This window comes from Bos taurus, chromosome 28 (genome assembly GCF_002263795.3).
Source record: "Bos taurus isolate L1 Dominette 01449 registration number 42190680 breed Hereford chromosome 28, ARS-UCD2.0, whole genome shotgun sequence".
Lineage (NCBI taxonomy): Eukaryota > Metazoa > Chordata > Mammalia > Artiodactyla > Bovidae > Bos > Bos taurus.
Window position 1 is genome coordinate 18,093,647 of NC_037355.1, and position 16,520 is coordinate 18,110,166.

At 42.2% G+C, this 16,520-nt stretch overlaps 1 protein-coding gene across 2 annotated transcripts in view; it reads left to right on the forward strand.

Annotated features, from left to right (window-relative positions):
- ARID5B (AT-rich interaction domain 5B) overlaps nucleotides 1-15,791 on the forward strand; it is a 192,880-nt gene extending 177,089 nt beyond the window's left edge. For both annotated transcript variants that reach the window (XM_024986848.2, XM_024986849.2), the window contains 2 exons: nucleotides 6,309-6,507; nucleotides 9,764-15,791. In XM_024986848.2, coding sequence (XP_024842616.1) covers nucleotides 6,309-6,507; nucleotides 9,764-11,908 — 2,344 coding nt within the window. In that variant the 3' untranslated portion in view covers nucleotides 11,909-15,791. The remainder of the gene's footprint in view (nucleotides 1-6,308; nucleotides 6,508-9,763) is intronic.
- Nucleotides 15,792-16,520: the final 729 nt, after the last annotated feature.

Sequence of the window (16,520 nt, forward strand, 5' to 3'; positions counted from 1 at the left end):
GACCGCCGTGGCCCTTGGTGGAATGGCCGGTGGAATGGCCATGTGTGTATTCTGTAGGTCTGCTGGCTCTGAGAAAAGGAGGGTGCTCACCCTGATTCTGCCTTAGGAGCTTGGACTTCCCTTAACCCAGGAGTGATCATTTCGGTATTTTCCCAGTGTTGGTGCTTCTCAGATAATTTCTGAAGATATACAGCTACCTTGCTGAGATGAAGACAGGTCAGAGAGGCAGATCGTATTTGAACTCAGACTTTGGCACACAATAGCTATATGCTTTTCACCAGTCCTTTAATAGTTATTTCACACTTAACCTCCGTTTCCTCCTCAACAAATTGATGATAAGGTATACAAAGTGCCTGGTGTTATTAGGAACTTAATACATGACCCAGCTGCTATTAATACTGTAATGCCTAATCAACATGTAAGACAACCAGAAGTTTCTTTCCCCACCCTCTGACCTCATCCCCTACCCCCACAGCCCACATAACTTCAGTTCAGGGACCTGTCATCCTGGACCTTCCTCTGCACACTGACCCTCCTTCATGAGAGTCAAGCCACCGACTTGATGGATCCCAACACGTCTTTCCTTTCATTGCTTAGTTAGGTTCACAGTCACTCCACGACTATTGGAAGGTTTCAGAGTCATCAATGGGCCTAAGAAACACCCCTCCTGCCACTTCCAGGGGGCAAATGGAGACTGTCAGTGTCTTCAAAAGGTCTTCATCTTTAGCTTCCCCCTGAGTAAGAAATGAAGCCCCTGGTAAACTAATCATTCTCTTAAGGAAGTGATTTCTCTGAAGACAAGTGGCCATGTTTTGTTGTTAATAATAAGGGGCTGCATACCTTTTTGGTCTCTTAGGGCAGAATATAAATGATGCTCTTTATACCTCCTTCCTTTGTAAAGAACTCTGGACAGTCTGCCCTTGGTAGTTCGTGGCTTAACCTAAGTCTTTGACACAGAACCTATGTCGTGTTCTCCCACCGTTTTCTTTGCTAAGGTGGGTCCTGCCATTGACTTGTTCTCCATGGCCTACCTGTGAGCATGGCACCTCCTTCCATGGTTTGCTGTTGAAAGCTCTGAGTTCACATCTTCATCTGTTGGAAGGTGACACCGAAGTCCTCTTTCTCATCTCTCTCTGTTACTGACACTTTGCTCCTCACACACTGCACACCAGTTTTTTCTGCTCCACTAAAACTCACACTGTAAAAGGGTAGAGATCTTCATCCAGAGCCCACATTTGTCATAGATGGAGCTTGGCTTATAAAAGGACAGGAAAGAGCAGCCCGATTACCATTATATTCAACCAGTGTGTGTTCCCTGAGGAAACATTCTGACTTCTCCTCACCTTGACAGAGCTCATTTGTGTATTAGACTTTAGTTTTGGTACCTAGCTTCCCCCCCGCCCCAGCTAATGCTCTTTCTCCATTTTTAGAGTGATGGTCTGACACCTTGAGCTGGAGGTGAACAGAATGTGAGATTAGAACTTACCGTATTTCCTGCAACCTTAACAAGTTTGTGTACTTTACCTTTGAAAAAGAATAAATATGCCTCTCTTGGCTCCATATTTGGTGAAAGATTGCTTCCCACACTTCACAGCAAAGTTGTGTATTTTCAGTTTCTGGCTGAGAAGGGAAATGTCCGGCCAAACCTTAGAATTTATCAGCCCTGGAGTCAACTTGAAGGTATAATGACTCCATTTGGGATCATATCAGGTCTGAAGCCCAGTGGAACCAATGTATCATTTCCTTTCTACTGACATGGAAAAACGTACTAGTTATAGTTTTTTAGTATAGCAGTAGTAGCATTTGTGGCCTGATACATACACCAACATTTTTCCCTCTGCCCCTAAAATATTCTGCTCCAAGGGCACTGGTAGATCTCGAGGCCTGGGATTTTTGACTGATCTGATAGCAGAAAAGTGCCTATGAAGTAACTTGGGTGAGTCTGAGGTTCAAACGCAACCCTAAAGACTTGCTGCTTCTCCTACTCTTCAGACTGAATCAGTCCCAGACATTATTATAATATCATTTTTCAAAGCTCTATAAATAGATAGATTCTCATTTCTCCTCTTAAGCACTGTTTGCTAAATGTTTTGGCCCCAAAGTTCAGTCATCCCATGCAAGCATTAATCAATACAGGAGACATTAGTGGTCACTCATTCTGATGAGATCTGACATTATTCTTCCTCTGCCTATGAGGAGGGGAGGGGAATGTTGCTTAATAAAGATGAAGGTCTTTGCTTCTTTTGTATGAAATGCAAATGATGAGGACATGTGCGATATACATTTCTTGAATGTGAGGCTGCTGCTTTTTGTTGAGAAAGAGAGGCAAGGCCCTGGAGGATTTCAGAATTTGTAAATATAAAATTATCTGCCTTCGTGTTTAAAAATAATAATAAAAGGGAGAAAGAGTTGGCAGGTTGCCGGATTACTTACATTACAGTAATAGATTTGCTGACCCTTGACTTCTGCTGTAGAGAAATGTATTGAATTTTTCATAATATCAGATGAGGCAGATCTAAAACCCCAGTATACTGAGCACCATTATTTAACTTGAGATTTAACAAAGCCGAAATCTTTTCAAACCAGCAATTTCTTGTATGATGATAATTTAGTGCCTCAGATGCTAATAAATCAAGGTTATAATGCCATTGATTTGTTAATTTTAACTTGGGTTGATTGTAAGTCATCTTTATTTAAGGAAAAAAAAAGGAGAAAGAAGAAAAAAATCTTGCCTTTCACAGCAACTGAATTTAATAAGAATCTCCATGATAGCAAAAGGCTCCCCTACTGTTTCTGCTTTGGGGTGGAAAATGTTGTTCTCGTATTATTCCTAGGGAAAAATAAAATCTCATGCTGCTACAAATCTTATGCCTATGGAAAAATGTTATTTTTTAATACATAGTGGCTTACCTTTTTCAGATCCATTAATGGCATCGTAAATAAGCATTTTGCTAATCTGAAATGTGAAATCTGGGTAATAGTAGAGGCCCATTTATCTGCCTAGCTTTCAATCCTCAGACTACATTAGATCGGGGGCGGGGTGGGGTGGGGCGGGGAATCTCTCTGGATTTCCTAATGAATATATTGCTTCTCTTCCCTATTACTTCTACCCATCAAAAACCCAAACCACATTATTAAGAGTTGCAGCCCATTGAAAATATTTCTCCTGTGTAATGAGTTCTCGGGGGCTGAATGCATTTTTGCTTTTATCTGTACAGTTTAGAAGCTTATTAAATCTTTGTTGTACTACAAATATTTAAGGAATAATCTTCCGCAAGGCACAGTCATTTTGCATTATACTAAATTCTTTATACAATACAATGTTTCCTGCGTTGGGCAGTGTTGACCTTATGTTGGCCACCCTGTTTTTAATGGTATCACACGTACGTTAAACATTTAAATGTTTAGAAACCTATACTAGCTTTCGTCCTCTTGTGCTGTAAAAACTTCTAATAATCAGATGATAAGATCATATCCTGTGGAGTAATTGTGTTGTACCATGACAGGGTAACTGAAAAAACATTCAGTGAAAATTGCACCAAACGGAAATCACTATATTAACAGCGATTGTTTGTGAGCTGGGTGAGAGACCATGAGCTGTTCTTCAGGGTTTAGCTGGTCATATTTCTACTTGTTTCCTTTTAGCTGCTGCCTTTCTTGTTTTATTTTGGGAGCTTTTGTTCCCTGAGCCACTATAATTATCTTTCAGTGATTTAGAAAGGAAAAAAAAAATCACTCAATTGACCTTTATACACACATACACACACACACACACACACATACACACCCCCACACCCCCCCTCTGGAAGCCTTGAACAAGCAGCGTTTGTGTTTGGATTCAGTTTTACCTTAGTCATGCCTCTTTCCAGATACAAGAAACATTTAATTCCAGATTTCCTGCTTCTGGCTTCAGGCCTTTGACCAGCAAAGTGAAATGTATTTTTTATTGCTGCCGTCCAGCCAGCTGCTGAGTTGAGTGAAGGGAAGAAAAAAAAAAAAAAGAAAGGGAAAAGAAATGAAATAGAAATGTTGCCCTGCCTCTTCAACTTGCAACACTGTATAAGGAAATTAAAATCTCCCTAGCACCCATCTAGAAAGCTGGGTTGGCTCAGGACTCTCAGGACCCTTGGGAGTGTGGCGACTCTTGGTGCAGCGGCCACGTTATTCTGTTGCTCTCTGCTTCCTCTCCTCTCCTTCCCCACCCTCAGGTAATGCTGAAGGGAGCCCCTCGTGGTGTCACCATCTCAATTAGGGAGTGGAGCTGGAGGGGAGAGGGTGGTACCAACAAACAATAACCATTGAAATACCCAGGCTTCAATGCTCCTTGGGTTCCCATGGCAACCAAACAAAAGTAAAACAAACCTATCTGTCCTAACAATAAAAATATGTTTTCATTAAAGTCAATTTAACATATTCTTCCTAATTTAAAATATTCAATGCATTTTGCTCCTGGACAAAAATCCCCAACCTGCCACTATTGAAGGGAATGAAGTCGCTGGCAGAACTATGCAGATAAAAGCAATTAGGGGAATGTTGGGGACTTCACAGATGAGACGGAATACATTCAAGTATGAACAGGATTGCTTTTTTCTCTCTTCTGCTTAGTTATGCTTTTTATTATATAAACATTAACTGTAATATTACAGTGGGAAGCAGGTATTTGGCAGCCACATATTATTTTAGTAAGTCTGCACAGAGAGAACAGTTTCCAGTTTTAGCAGCTGTAACATGTTTAAACTCAGTTTGTAATGGGATCTGAAGATAACTATTCCCCATGGGCTGTGTTGATCTTCATGGCTGGCCCACTGCCAGATGCAGGGCTCGAAACTATTATTCACGCCTTCTTGCACATACCTTGTCCGAGCATGCTCAGTAAATGAATTTTCTGTCTACTGTGCTGTAAATTGGGATTTGACTTTCCCATAATTTACTTGGTATTTTATTAAAGACTGAAATATTACGATCACAAATATCCCCACATTTGTACTCACAAACCTGAACAGTTGTGTATGTTTAAGTAGTTAAGATCCAAATTGCATAGTTAGAAACCAATATCAGAATAGCTAACAAATATTCAAACCAAAGAAGGTTTTGCCTGGGAGTCTTCGTTTAAAAATAATTAGGGTTCCCCATATTTGAACAGATTTATGTTGTTTATAAGCCAAGTACATTTTCTTCATTGAGTCAACTTGTCTTATTTAAAACAAATTATGTTTGCTGTACTAAAGTTCATATTTTTAAGGCTGAGTCTTGTATTAATCCCACAGTGAGTCATTAATCATACCAAATGCATTATAAAAACTTTAATCATTGAAGTTGAAACTGAGATTGTAATGCAATCCATCCCTTTTAATTACATCAGCTATTTTTCCCTTTCAGATCAAGCACTATGTCGCAAAGGGAAAACAGATTAAAACTAGAGCTGTTTGATGTTTCTCTTTTTAGAGCAATTTTATGTACTTTGTTTTAAAAGTTATATAATTAAAATGCTTGAATTTTTCAGCCCTCTGGTTTTTGTGGCTTGAATGTTCTGTCTTCTTTCTCTCTGGGGCCGTCTTTAACTCGGTACCCCAAAACAGAGCTCCTGGTCCTGGAGCCCCCTTCCCACCTCAGGGCTCTGGCTAAGACAGCCGCCTCTCCACTGGGCTGTGTTTGCCTTGTGTGACCTCTTTATCTTAAGCGTCTGGTCTACATTTTGACATGAATGAAAACAAACTTTGGATAGGGTAACTCAGGCAAATTATTTTATCTTTTTTGGGCCTTAGTTGCCTCATCTGTTGAAACAGGAATAACAACAGTAATACTAATACTCCACAGGGACATTGCACATTGTGGATATTACATGAAATAACCTGTATAACGTATCTAGGCCATTACCTTGCAGAATGTAACCCTCAGGGGCTCTGACTATTACTGTTTTGTTCACTGCTGTATCTTGGTTTCCAGAACACTGCCTGACACATAGTCGGTGCTCAATAAAGAGCTGTGGGCACAATGGTAATGAATGGCAGCTTTTGTTATAGTTGCTGTTATTGTGATGTTGCTATTGGAATTTGGCCAGGTTCCATGGACAGTGATAATGATGTGATTTTTGGATGTGTCCACTTGTATCCTTGGTGTACAGATTTGCAAAATGAGGAAGAGGTCTTTTAAAGAAGTATATAAGTTACCAGGTGCTGGTTTTGACCGGGAAAGATGAAGGCACTTGATAAATTGCTTGTACTGAGAAAAAACATGCATCCCCACAGCATCGACATTGCTACTGGCATTGCCAGCCTGGCTGATCCTCTCTTCTGATGCTCTTTCAGGTTAATCCTGCCGTATGAAAGGTTTATTAAAGGAGAGGAAGATAAGCCCCTGCCTCCAATCAAACCTCGAAAACAGGAGAACAATTCACAGGAAAACGAGAATAAGACAAAAGTATCAGGAGCCAAACGCATCAAACATGAAATCTCTAAGAGCAAGAAAGAAAAAGAGAATGCCCCAAAGCCCCAGGATGCATCAGAGGTGAGTTGTGCTCCTCTACAGAAGTCTGTCTGGGAGGTGGGGCCTGCCTCGGGGTCTCCTGGAACCTTGCACTCAAAGCCTCATCCCTGCCCAAGACAACACCAGGCTGTGAACCCTAACCATCTGAACTTCACAGGTCCCCCAGGAGTGGGCCTTCTGGGGCAGTGCGAGTGTTGAATGGGATAGGCCAGGAATAGGATCTGGAAGGAAGCAAAAACATGGTGTAGAAAGCTGAGTGCAGAGGCCGACTTCAAGACAGAAGGAGTCAGAGCTTCTGCTCTGAAAGCCAAGGGACTCTGATGTGAAAAATGTGCCCTTTCACAGCCAGTCTGTCTGAGGAGTGGGTGTGACTTTAAAACACTCACCCGTGGGATCCGCCGTGTCTCTGCAGAACTGTTTGGGAAACTTCAGAGGCTTGTTTGCCTCTTGTAACTGACCTCTGTGCAACAGCCTTGGGTTGAGACCAATTTAGAAACATCTTAAGTACATATTATTTATAGGGGAATTTTGAAGTGGTTCCTCTGAAACCATGATTATCTCTCTTGTTAACAGGTAGTTTCTGAACCTTTTAAAATAAGTCCCAGCTACCCACAGCCCCCAGCAGCCCTTTGGTAGAAGCCATTACTGTCAGTGTCCAGCCAGTCATGGGGGCTGATCTGGGCTCTGTTTCAACATGAATAATAAAAAACTCTGCTGCCCATTTAAAAAAAAAAAACAACAAAACTTAGCAGCCACATTTGGAGACAGCATGTTCTGAGATTCAACCCCTGAGGGAATTTTGGTCCTGATATTAAACACCCCCTAAAAATCAGGTTTATAATGAACACATAAGAGACTCCCTAATTAAACATTGGCCTAAAACACACAACACACACCTCAATCTCCTAACTAGAAATTAACTTACCCAACTGACCCCTGTGTAAGAAGAAATTAATACCAAGAAGAGAAATTTGTTTTTTTCTTTCATAATTATTTTAAACTCTAATAATTAAAAGGGAGGAAAGGAAATGAGGCAGAGGTTTCTAAACATCTGCAAGCTTGCAATATAAATGGCCAAAAGCAAGGAAATTCCAAGTTAAGGCTGACATTCCATTCTTCCTTGATCTTGTTGGCTTGCTGATTTATTACAGGGCTTGGGATCAGTGAGTTCTATTAGATACCATATGCACAGCATTGCCAAAGCACAAGAGGACAAACTGAGGACCCAGAGGCCAGGTGACCTTTGAATGGCTCCACTCTGGGCATGAAGATTTGTGAGTTGAGGGAGGAATCCTCAGCCATGCCCTGAGCCCATCAGCTGGGGAAAGACCATTGTCAAGAGTCAAGCCTGATGCCCTGTGGGCCACAGAAACCCTGAAAGCCTTAAGACTCCCTGTTTCCTATAGGCCCCAACAGGTTCTCTCAGGAACTATGAGTATCTAAGTGACCAAGGTCATTATGATCAGGGTACCTAAACTACTTGGAATCCCACACCCTCTCCAAGGTTGACCCAACGGTAAGAATTGCGCCTCTCATCTCCTACACAGACTCCTGTTATTGAGCGAGTATATTTCTTTTCATTGACTGTGTTTTGGAGTTTGAATTTTATTGTTTTTATTGTCATTGTTTTTTTAATTTTTGATGTTTTCAATGTGAAGCAGTGAACTCAGTGGAATAAAAAGCACTTCTAGTCAAACCCACTATCTTCAAGTAATCGGATTTCAAGCTTTGTGGGGGAAGGTACCATTTAACATACCAAGACAAATCATAAAATGCCATCCTAGAAAAAAGGTCCTTAACTTTTTTTCTGCCTAGCTTTCAAAGACTTTCTATACCAAAAACTAGAATTTCATGCAACTCAAGGCCTCGGTCACATAAATATCAGTGGGACTGAGAATCCCCCACAGCCCCATAAGAATCTCTTTTAAATCCAATTTGCCTCTTCCCCTTACCATTCTCATTTTTCTGTATTTTCATGTAATATATAAGCTCCAGAGACCAATGATGATTGTTAATGTAGAACAAATAATGATATTTGTACTGGAAAAGGCAGCTATTAGTACAAATAGCAAAAAGGAAAAGATGATAAGCATCCTTAGAAAATAGGGATATCTTGAAGTGGATTTAAGGAGAAATCTCTATGAAATGGGTATGATTCCTTAAAACTTTTGTTCCTATGCATCCCTCCACCAGCATCCTCAGTCTTGCCCCAAAATGCTAAAGGAAAGAAGTGTCCACCACTTAACAACAAAGAAGAAAAACATTCCTGAATAAGATGGAGGGAGAGAAAAAACACCAGCTTGATACAACTGTTTTGTGACTGTTCTCCCCCACACACATGTCAGGGCAGAATAACAGAAGTTTTGAAAGAACTTGCCAGTCAGCTGGGTCCCAGATGGAAAGTTAAGGTGACCTTCTAAGGTCAAAGTTTGCAGAGCTACACAATGCAATGAATGGGTCGAATTGTGCCCACAACTTCTGTCAACGGGGACACATAAAGAGCATCCATCTCATTGACTACAATATATTTCAATGAACAAAAAAGCTGTATTTGTGGTGGCACTCACTGCTTGAATTCTGACAACTTCATTTTCAGCTTTAATGGACATGGAGTTTGCTGTAGCCTAGAAGGACTGAGTCCTTCTATCCCTTGGGTAGACGGGCTGATTTTGCATCTGTATAATTTTTCAGTATTTTAGTCTTACCTGCATGTCATCTGGCTCTGGGTATAAAATAAACACTTAAGCATCACTAATTTTATGCACCATAAAATTTAACACATTAGGACGATACTTGGTCTCCTAAAGAAAAACAAGCGATTATAGTAAGTTTGTCGCTTGTTGACATGGGGTTGGATTTTGTAAGATGCTTAAAAAAAAAAAATCTTTCTCCAAAGTGTCATAAAGCACAACATGTAATTTAAAACCCATTTGGATAATTGACTGATTTGACAAGAAGACAACCTCAGAATTAAACTGTATATTAGAATCAAGAAGGAGTGATATGATTGTACACCAGCAGTATGTAACACTGTGCTGTTTTGATAGGTATCTCTTAAGGGACTGAAGTGAATATGCATATTTCTCCTAATGCTTTCTGTAATTTAGATTTCTTTGTTTAGAGCCATGATTGGGGAGTAATAAAGCTTTACAGAAACTTGATGAGCTGACTGACAAGCCTGTTTTCAGAAATCTGCTGTGTGTAACATTTTATTTCATAGCATAAAGTGTCAATGCATTTGGCTTCCTTCTGACCATCTTTTGCAATATCTTACCAGGTTTCGTCAGAGCAAGAGAAGGAACAAGAGACTGTAAACCAGAAAAGCATCACTGAGCCTCTCCCAATAGCAGACACAAAGAAAAAATTGGAAGGGTACCAGGATTTTGCAGCAAGGCCCTTGGTGTCCCAAGCAGACCCAGAAAAGGACAGTGAAACAGATCAAGGTGCCAACAGTGAGAAGGTGGCAGAGGAGGCAGGAGAGAAGGGGCCTGCCCCTCCACTGGCGAGTGCCCCTCTGGCCCCGACTCCCGGCACTGGCAAACAGTCCCTTACCTCTCCCAGTGCTCTCGTGGACTCAAAAGAACCCAAGCCCTGCTGTTTTACAGAGAGCCCTGAAAATGAGCTCCAAGAAGCATCCTTCCCTGGCTTCTCCACCACGCAGCCCCCACTGGCAAACCAGAGTGAGGTGGAGGATGACAAGCTCCCTGCGATGGCGGATTACATTGCCAACTGCACCGTGAAGGTGGACCAGCTGGGCAGTGACGACATCCACAATGCACTCAAGCAGACCCCGAAGGTCCTTGTGGTCCAGTCGTTTGACATGTTCAAAGACAAAGACTTGACTGGGCCCATGAATGAGAACCATGGACTTAATTATACCCCGCTGCTTTACTCAAGGGGGAACCCAGGCATCATGTCCCCGCTGGCCAAGAAAAAACTTTTGTCCCAGGTCAGCGGAGCCAGCCTCTCCAGCAGCTACCCTTATGGCTCCCCACCCCCTTTGATCAGCAAAAAGAAAGTGATTGCGAGGGAGGACCGGTGCTCGAGTTTGTCCCAGGCCCATCATGGCCAAAGCACTGACCACATGGCAGTCAACCGGCCATCGGTGATCCAGCACGTCCAGAGTTTCCGTAGCAAGCCCTCAGAGGAGAGGAAGGGCATCAGTGACATTTTTAAGCATGACAAACTAAGTCGATCGGAGCCCCACCGCTTCAGCTTCTCCAAGCATCACCTTAGCCCCCTGGCCGACTCTTATGTCCTAAAGCAAGAAATACAGGAGGGCAAGGAGAAACTGTTAGAGAAAAGGGCGCTTCCCCACTCCCACATGCCTAGCTTCCTGGCCGATTTCTACTCATCTCCCCACCTCCACAGCCTCTATAGGCATACCGAACACCATCTGCACAATGAACAGACATCCAAGTACCCCTGCAGGGACATGTACAGGGAAACGGAAAACAGTTCTTTTCCTTCCCACAAACACCAAGAGAAGCTCCACGTGAATTATCTGGCGTCTCTACATCTGCAAGACAAAAAGTCGGCTGCAGTGGAAGCCCCCACAGATGATCAGCCAACGGATCTGAGCCTTCCCAAGAACCCCCACAAACCCACCGGCAAGGCCCTGGGCCTGGCCCACTCAGCGCCTGGACCCCAGGAGAGCAAGGGCACCTCCCAGTTCCAGGTCATAAATAGCCAGAGTCGAGACTGTCACCCCAAGGCCTGTCGGGTATCGCCTATGACCATGTCAGCCCCTAAAAAATACCCTGAAGCGCTTTCCAGGTCGGGAAAGCCTCACCCTGTGAGACTGGAGAATTTCAGGAAGATGGACAGCATGGTCCACCCCATCCTCCACCGGAAAATGAGTCCTCAGAACATTGGCGCAGCGCGGCCCATCAAGCGCAGCCTGGAGGATTTGGACCTTGTAATCGCTGGGAAAAAGGCCCGGGCCGTGTCTCCTCTGGACCCCGCCAAGGAGGTCTCTGGGAAGGAGAAGGCCTCGGAGCAGGAGAGCGAAGGCAGCAAGGCCGCACACAGTGGGCACTCTGGGGGCACCTCAGAAGGCCACAAGCTGCCCCTCTCCTCCCCCATCTTCCCAGGTTTGTATTCCGGGAGCCTGTGTAGCTCGGGCCTCAACTCCAGGCTCCCGGCTGGGTACTCTCATTCTCTGCAGTACTTGAAAAACCAGGCTGTGCTCTCTCCACTCATGCAGCCCCTTGCTTTCCACTCGCTTGTGATGCAAAGAGGAATTTTTACATCGCCGACAAATTCTCAGCAGCTATACAGACACCTGGCTGCAGCCACACCCGTAGGAAGTTCATATGGGGACCTTTTGCACAACAGCATTTACCCTCTAGCTGCTATAAATCCTCAAGCCGCCTTCCCATCTTCTCAGCTGTCATCCGTACACCCCAGTACGAAACTGTAAGCCCGGCCCTGCCCAGCATCCCAAATGGCGACATGGTTAACAGTGCTTCGCTCCTGCGCCTGGGGTGATGGCTTGGAGAATTAGAAGTCAGTATTTCTTCTAATCTGGGGGTGAGATCAGTCCTGGCCTAAGGGGCCCGGAGGGGAAGTGAGCATACCTGGTATTTCTGGGATGACTCCGGCCTTGGCTGGTCAATCTTGACCCCTTCCGACACAGAGGCCCTGGCACCCTAGATGGTTCACTTTGCACGGGGGTCTTGTGAAGGGATTCACGTGTATCCAGAAGAACTTAGAGGACTCCATCTGAGTTCTGATGGTCAGGAAACAATCTGGGCAAAAAAGGGTAGACATTTCAGAGGACGGGGCAAGGAAGACTGGCAAACATGCCAAGGGATGCCCCCTCTTCATAAAACTCTCCAAGGTTCAATCAATGCAATGTATAGTAAAACTTCAATAGATCTTTCATTTTGACACTATTAAACAATCCAGAGAAGTAAACACTGTTAAACTGACTGTATATATTTGCTTCTTAAAACTACCCATATCACTGTTTGCTCACCTAATTTATATACAGGTAGTCCCTATTTTTCTCCCGGTTTCTTGTCCTTTTTTTTTTTTTTCTTTTTTTAATTAAACAGTATCGCTTTTATTTGCAGGTCGTTTATTTTGTTTTAAAGACTGACTGTCCCAGTTGTTGATGTGTGTTTGTAATTTTTCCACATCTTATTTTGAGCAGCTTTGGGTGGTAATGTTATTGTTTACAAATTGAAGCAACTGATTCTAGTGGAACAAATGAAAAAAGAAACCGTTGAGCACACGACGGTGCAAAGAACGTTCCTTTGCAAATCTGCAGTTTAAGGATTTTGTTCCTCATAAATGGCATAGTTGAAAGAGCTTATACACTGCTTACTTACCCTGCCAAATGCTCTGCTTTGAAGTATTGGGTTATGTGAAAACATTGAGCATTGTACTTACCTTATCTAGGCTGTGAAACTGTCCTACATACCAGAGGAATCATAAAAACAAAAACCTCACTGGCAGCAAGCTGCTGAATAACAAGAGTCTAGAGGACATATTTGTGGGCTGCACAGATATTTTAGGAATTTCAGAAATTAGAACAGAAGCCAAAATGATTTACATTGGTGTTGGCAAAGATCCCTTTAAACAGTCTGGGAAAGGGGGTTGGGAAGAGGATGGAGCTTGACTATCCAGAAGAAAGTGAGTAGTGGGAGGCCCAGGTGCCAGCTACCTGCCCTGGGCCACAGTCTTTCCAGTAATAGGTTGTCACATTGCCTCATCAGGTGGGTTTCTTGCTATTCCCAAGAAGAACCTCACAGGCCACATCTTTGGGGGTAGCTGGCATACTGGATTACTCATTTCCCAAGCAAGCCATCCTCCTTGGGTTACGGGGTGTGAGATTCGTGTGTGTGCACACAGTTTTTGTGCCATTTTTTAACCACCTGGCAATACAGTCCACTGAATGATGTTCTTTACTGTTGGAAAGAAATGGTTAAGCTGTTCACGCAGTCAGAAGATGTAAAGAATGTATATTGTCATTCTTGCCACTTTATCCTATAGGCTGACAAGATGTAACATCAAGGTGGATGCATTTTTCTAAGTGTGTTAAAAGTCTATCGACACAGAGAGTGGACTTTCCTTCCAGGTCGCAAGCCCCGCTAAAACTGCTTTGATGAACTCCCCAGCCAACCCTCCCCTGCCCCAAAACGACTGGTAGACATTAGAATCATAGTTATCCAAGTCTTTTACCTCTGAGATATTTAATTCTATGAAAATTGATGATAATTTTCAACTTCTAAATAGGTAACTCGACTGAAACATAATCAAAACTGGTAAACAATGAAACTGTGGCTCTTAAACCAAGCCATGCATGCCGTGCATTTGTATTGAAATGTCTCTATGATACGAAGCCAAATATTCAATGTAACATACTTAATATCCAAAGGTGGAAACAAAAGAATGTAGAGATCTAGTGTTAAGAGTTCCATTTGCTTCAATTAATTATTTACCTTCCTGTGGAATAATATATACATATATATATATTTAATAGAACCATAGATAGACTAGTAGAATTTAGATTATAAATGTGTGAATGCAGATTATCCTGCTATTGCACAAGATAGAGTGGGGGAAAATAATCTCAATTGCAGCTGGCAAAATGCTGGCTGGAACATATATAAGAAAGTTGCACTAGACTGAATGGTCACAGAATCAGAGGACACGGAAGAAGGGGAAACGCCAGTGTTTCTGCGGCTGACACGGACTAGATCCTACATGGTGTCTATGAGTTTGTTTCTCAAAACCGGGGCCTGTGTCCCCTGTGGAGCGCACCTATCTGTTCTGAAGAGGGGGCATTTGTTTTCCCCGCTGCAATGATTTCAGTCTGGTTTCATCATGTTGGAATTTGATCACACCATTTTCAAACAATGTTAACATAGTCCAGCTTTTGTTTTTCTCATCTCTTCCGAGAGGAGACTCACTGTTTCTGTCTGAGGAAGCTCATACCCTCGGCAAAACATCAGGACAAGTAGAGAGAGAGGAGGGTATACATTCCCAACAGAAGCAGTGTGTTATTTGTTTTAAAACTCTGAACAGAGATCTTGGAAATCTTTCAAAAAGACCATTGAATTCTTCATTGGCCGAGAACTACATTTTAAAAAGTCTTAAATAGGGCTTTGTTTGCATTGTTTGAGCTCAAGGGGCCTTATTATTGAATGGCGTTGCACAAGCCTTTGTGCAATCAAACCATTGTTATTGGTAGTTCTGTAAAGGAAACTGTGGAATCTAATTGGCAGTGGAGTCATAAATCTATTTACTAAGTGCGGCTTCCAAGAAATGTTGCAATTCAAAATGCACTAAGACCGTGATTTACTGGAGATTTGGAGATTCTAAATAATACTTTTTAAAAACCTTTCCATGCAACTTCTGGTTTAGCTTTTGGCAACTCAACATTAAAGAAAAAAAAAAAAAAAACCAGCCCAACCAAGTTTCAGAATTAAGTATTCTCCTAGTAAGTGATTGGAACTTGTAATATTTGCCACAGGACTGACTTATTTATTTACTAGCTAGAGGCTCTTAAGTTCACTTGTTTATCAGGGCATATACAGAAGGGTTTGTTAAAACTCGACATTGACTTTACAACTTTCTGACCTGGTGCATGAATTCTCAAGTACTGTATTTCACTGTGTTGGTGTGTCTGATGGAAATTTCAAGGTGATCCCACAAAAATATTTTATGTAGTGTGCCTTCAAAGAGAACTTTTATTTCTCTTCACTTGTTGTCCCACAAAGTCACATTTGGTGGTGGTCAGCCAAGTCCCATCTGGTCTAGTTTTATCCTTGTCCCAATTCTTAAGAAAAATGGGAACAAGTTTGCCCTGGTGAGACCCACACCATTGCAATGATTATCTTGAGCACTTAAATTCCAGTGTTGGCTGTTGATGTATTTGATATTCTGCTTGTCTCCCCATGGTTGAAATATGTCTGAAGAATAGCAGCATAATCTCTTGGCTGTTTATACTTTTTTAAACTTTCCTGTGTTGTAAATATTGTATACTTTTGGTGATTCCAGCTATGTAACCTCTATGCTCTGTAAGGTGATTATTTGTATATAGCAACATGGCCCAGTGATATTATATAGGTTCCCAATGGAGAGGTTATTGAGTGACCTTTGCATTAGTTTAAACACTACCAGAAAAATGCTGAGCCAACTATAAACACTCAATTTTGTATGTTTTCCAAATTGTACTTATTACTGCTTTTGATACTGTATTACGTGCCAATAGTTTCCCAATCACATAGCAGGCAAGAGATATTTTGTACTTTTTGATCCACTGTAATATTTAATAAAAAATGTTACTATCTGTTTCCTTTTGGGTGTAATCTGTCAACTTCCTCCTGAGTGCCCTGTGGCCTCCACCAGAGTACTTTCCTTCAGGCTGTCTCCAAATAGAATAATAACGATGATGTCTGTCTGTGGAGAACCTACTGGGTGCCCAATTGGCATAGAGTATCTTTACCCTTCACACCCTCCTGTAAATATGGTTCTGCCCATTTTACTGATGCAAAGACTGAAGCTTAGACTGGTAAATCAACTTGCCCAAGATCATCTAGCTAACAAATTGGCAGAGCTGGGATATGAACTCAGGGCTCTTAAATCGACAGCTTCTTCTATATACCACGCTTCTCTCCTGGCAAGTAACAAAAGCAACAATTTACTTACTTGGTCAACAAAGACTGATTCATGTCTCAACTTCCAGGCATATTTGTTAGGAGCTGGGATTACAATTTTGAGTAGAAGATAAACTATACCATCTCTGGAGCTTATAAGACTAATGGGAAAGAGAGTAATCAAATAGTCACCCACATAAATATAAAACCTCAAGCTGACCTAGTTCCAAGGGAGAGGAGTGTGATTACTAAACTGACACATGAAGGATGAGTATGAGTTGAGATGAGAGGGAATTAGGAGAAGAGTTCTCCAAGCACCAGGTACCACATGTCCAAAGGCCCAGAGGCAGGAACAAGGTAAACCTATTATAGGAATCAAAAAAGCCTGTGTGACAGAAGTAGAATAATAAGGAATGAAGTTGAGGT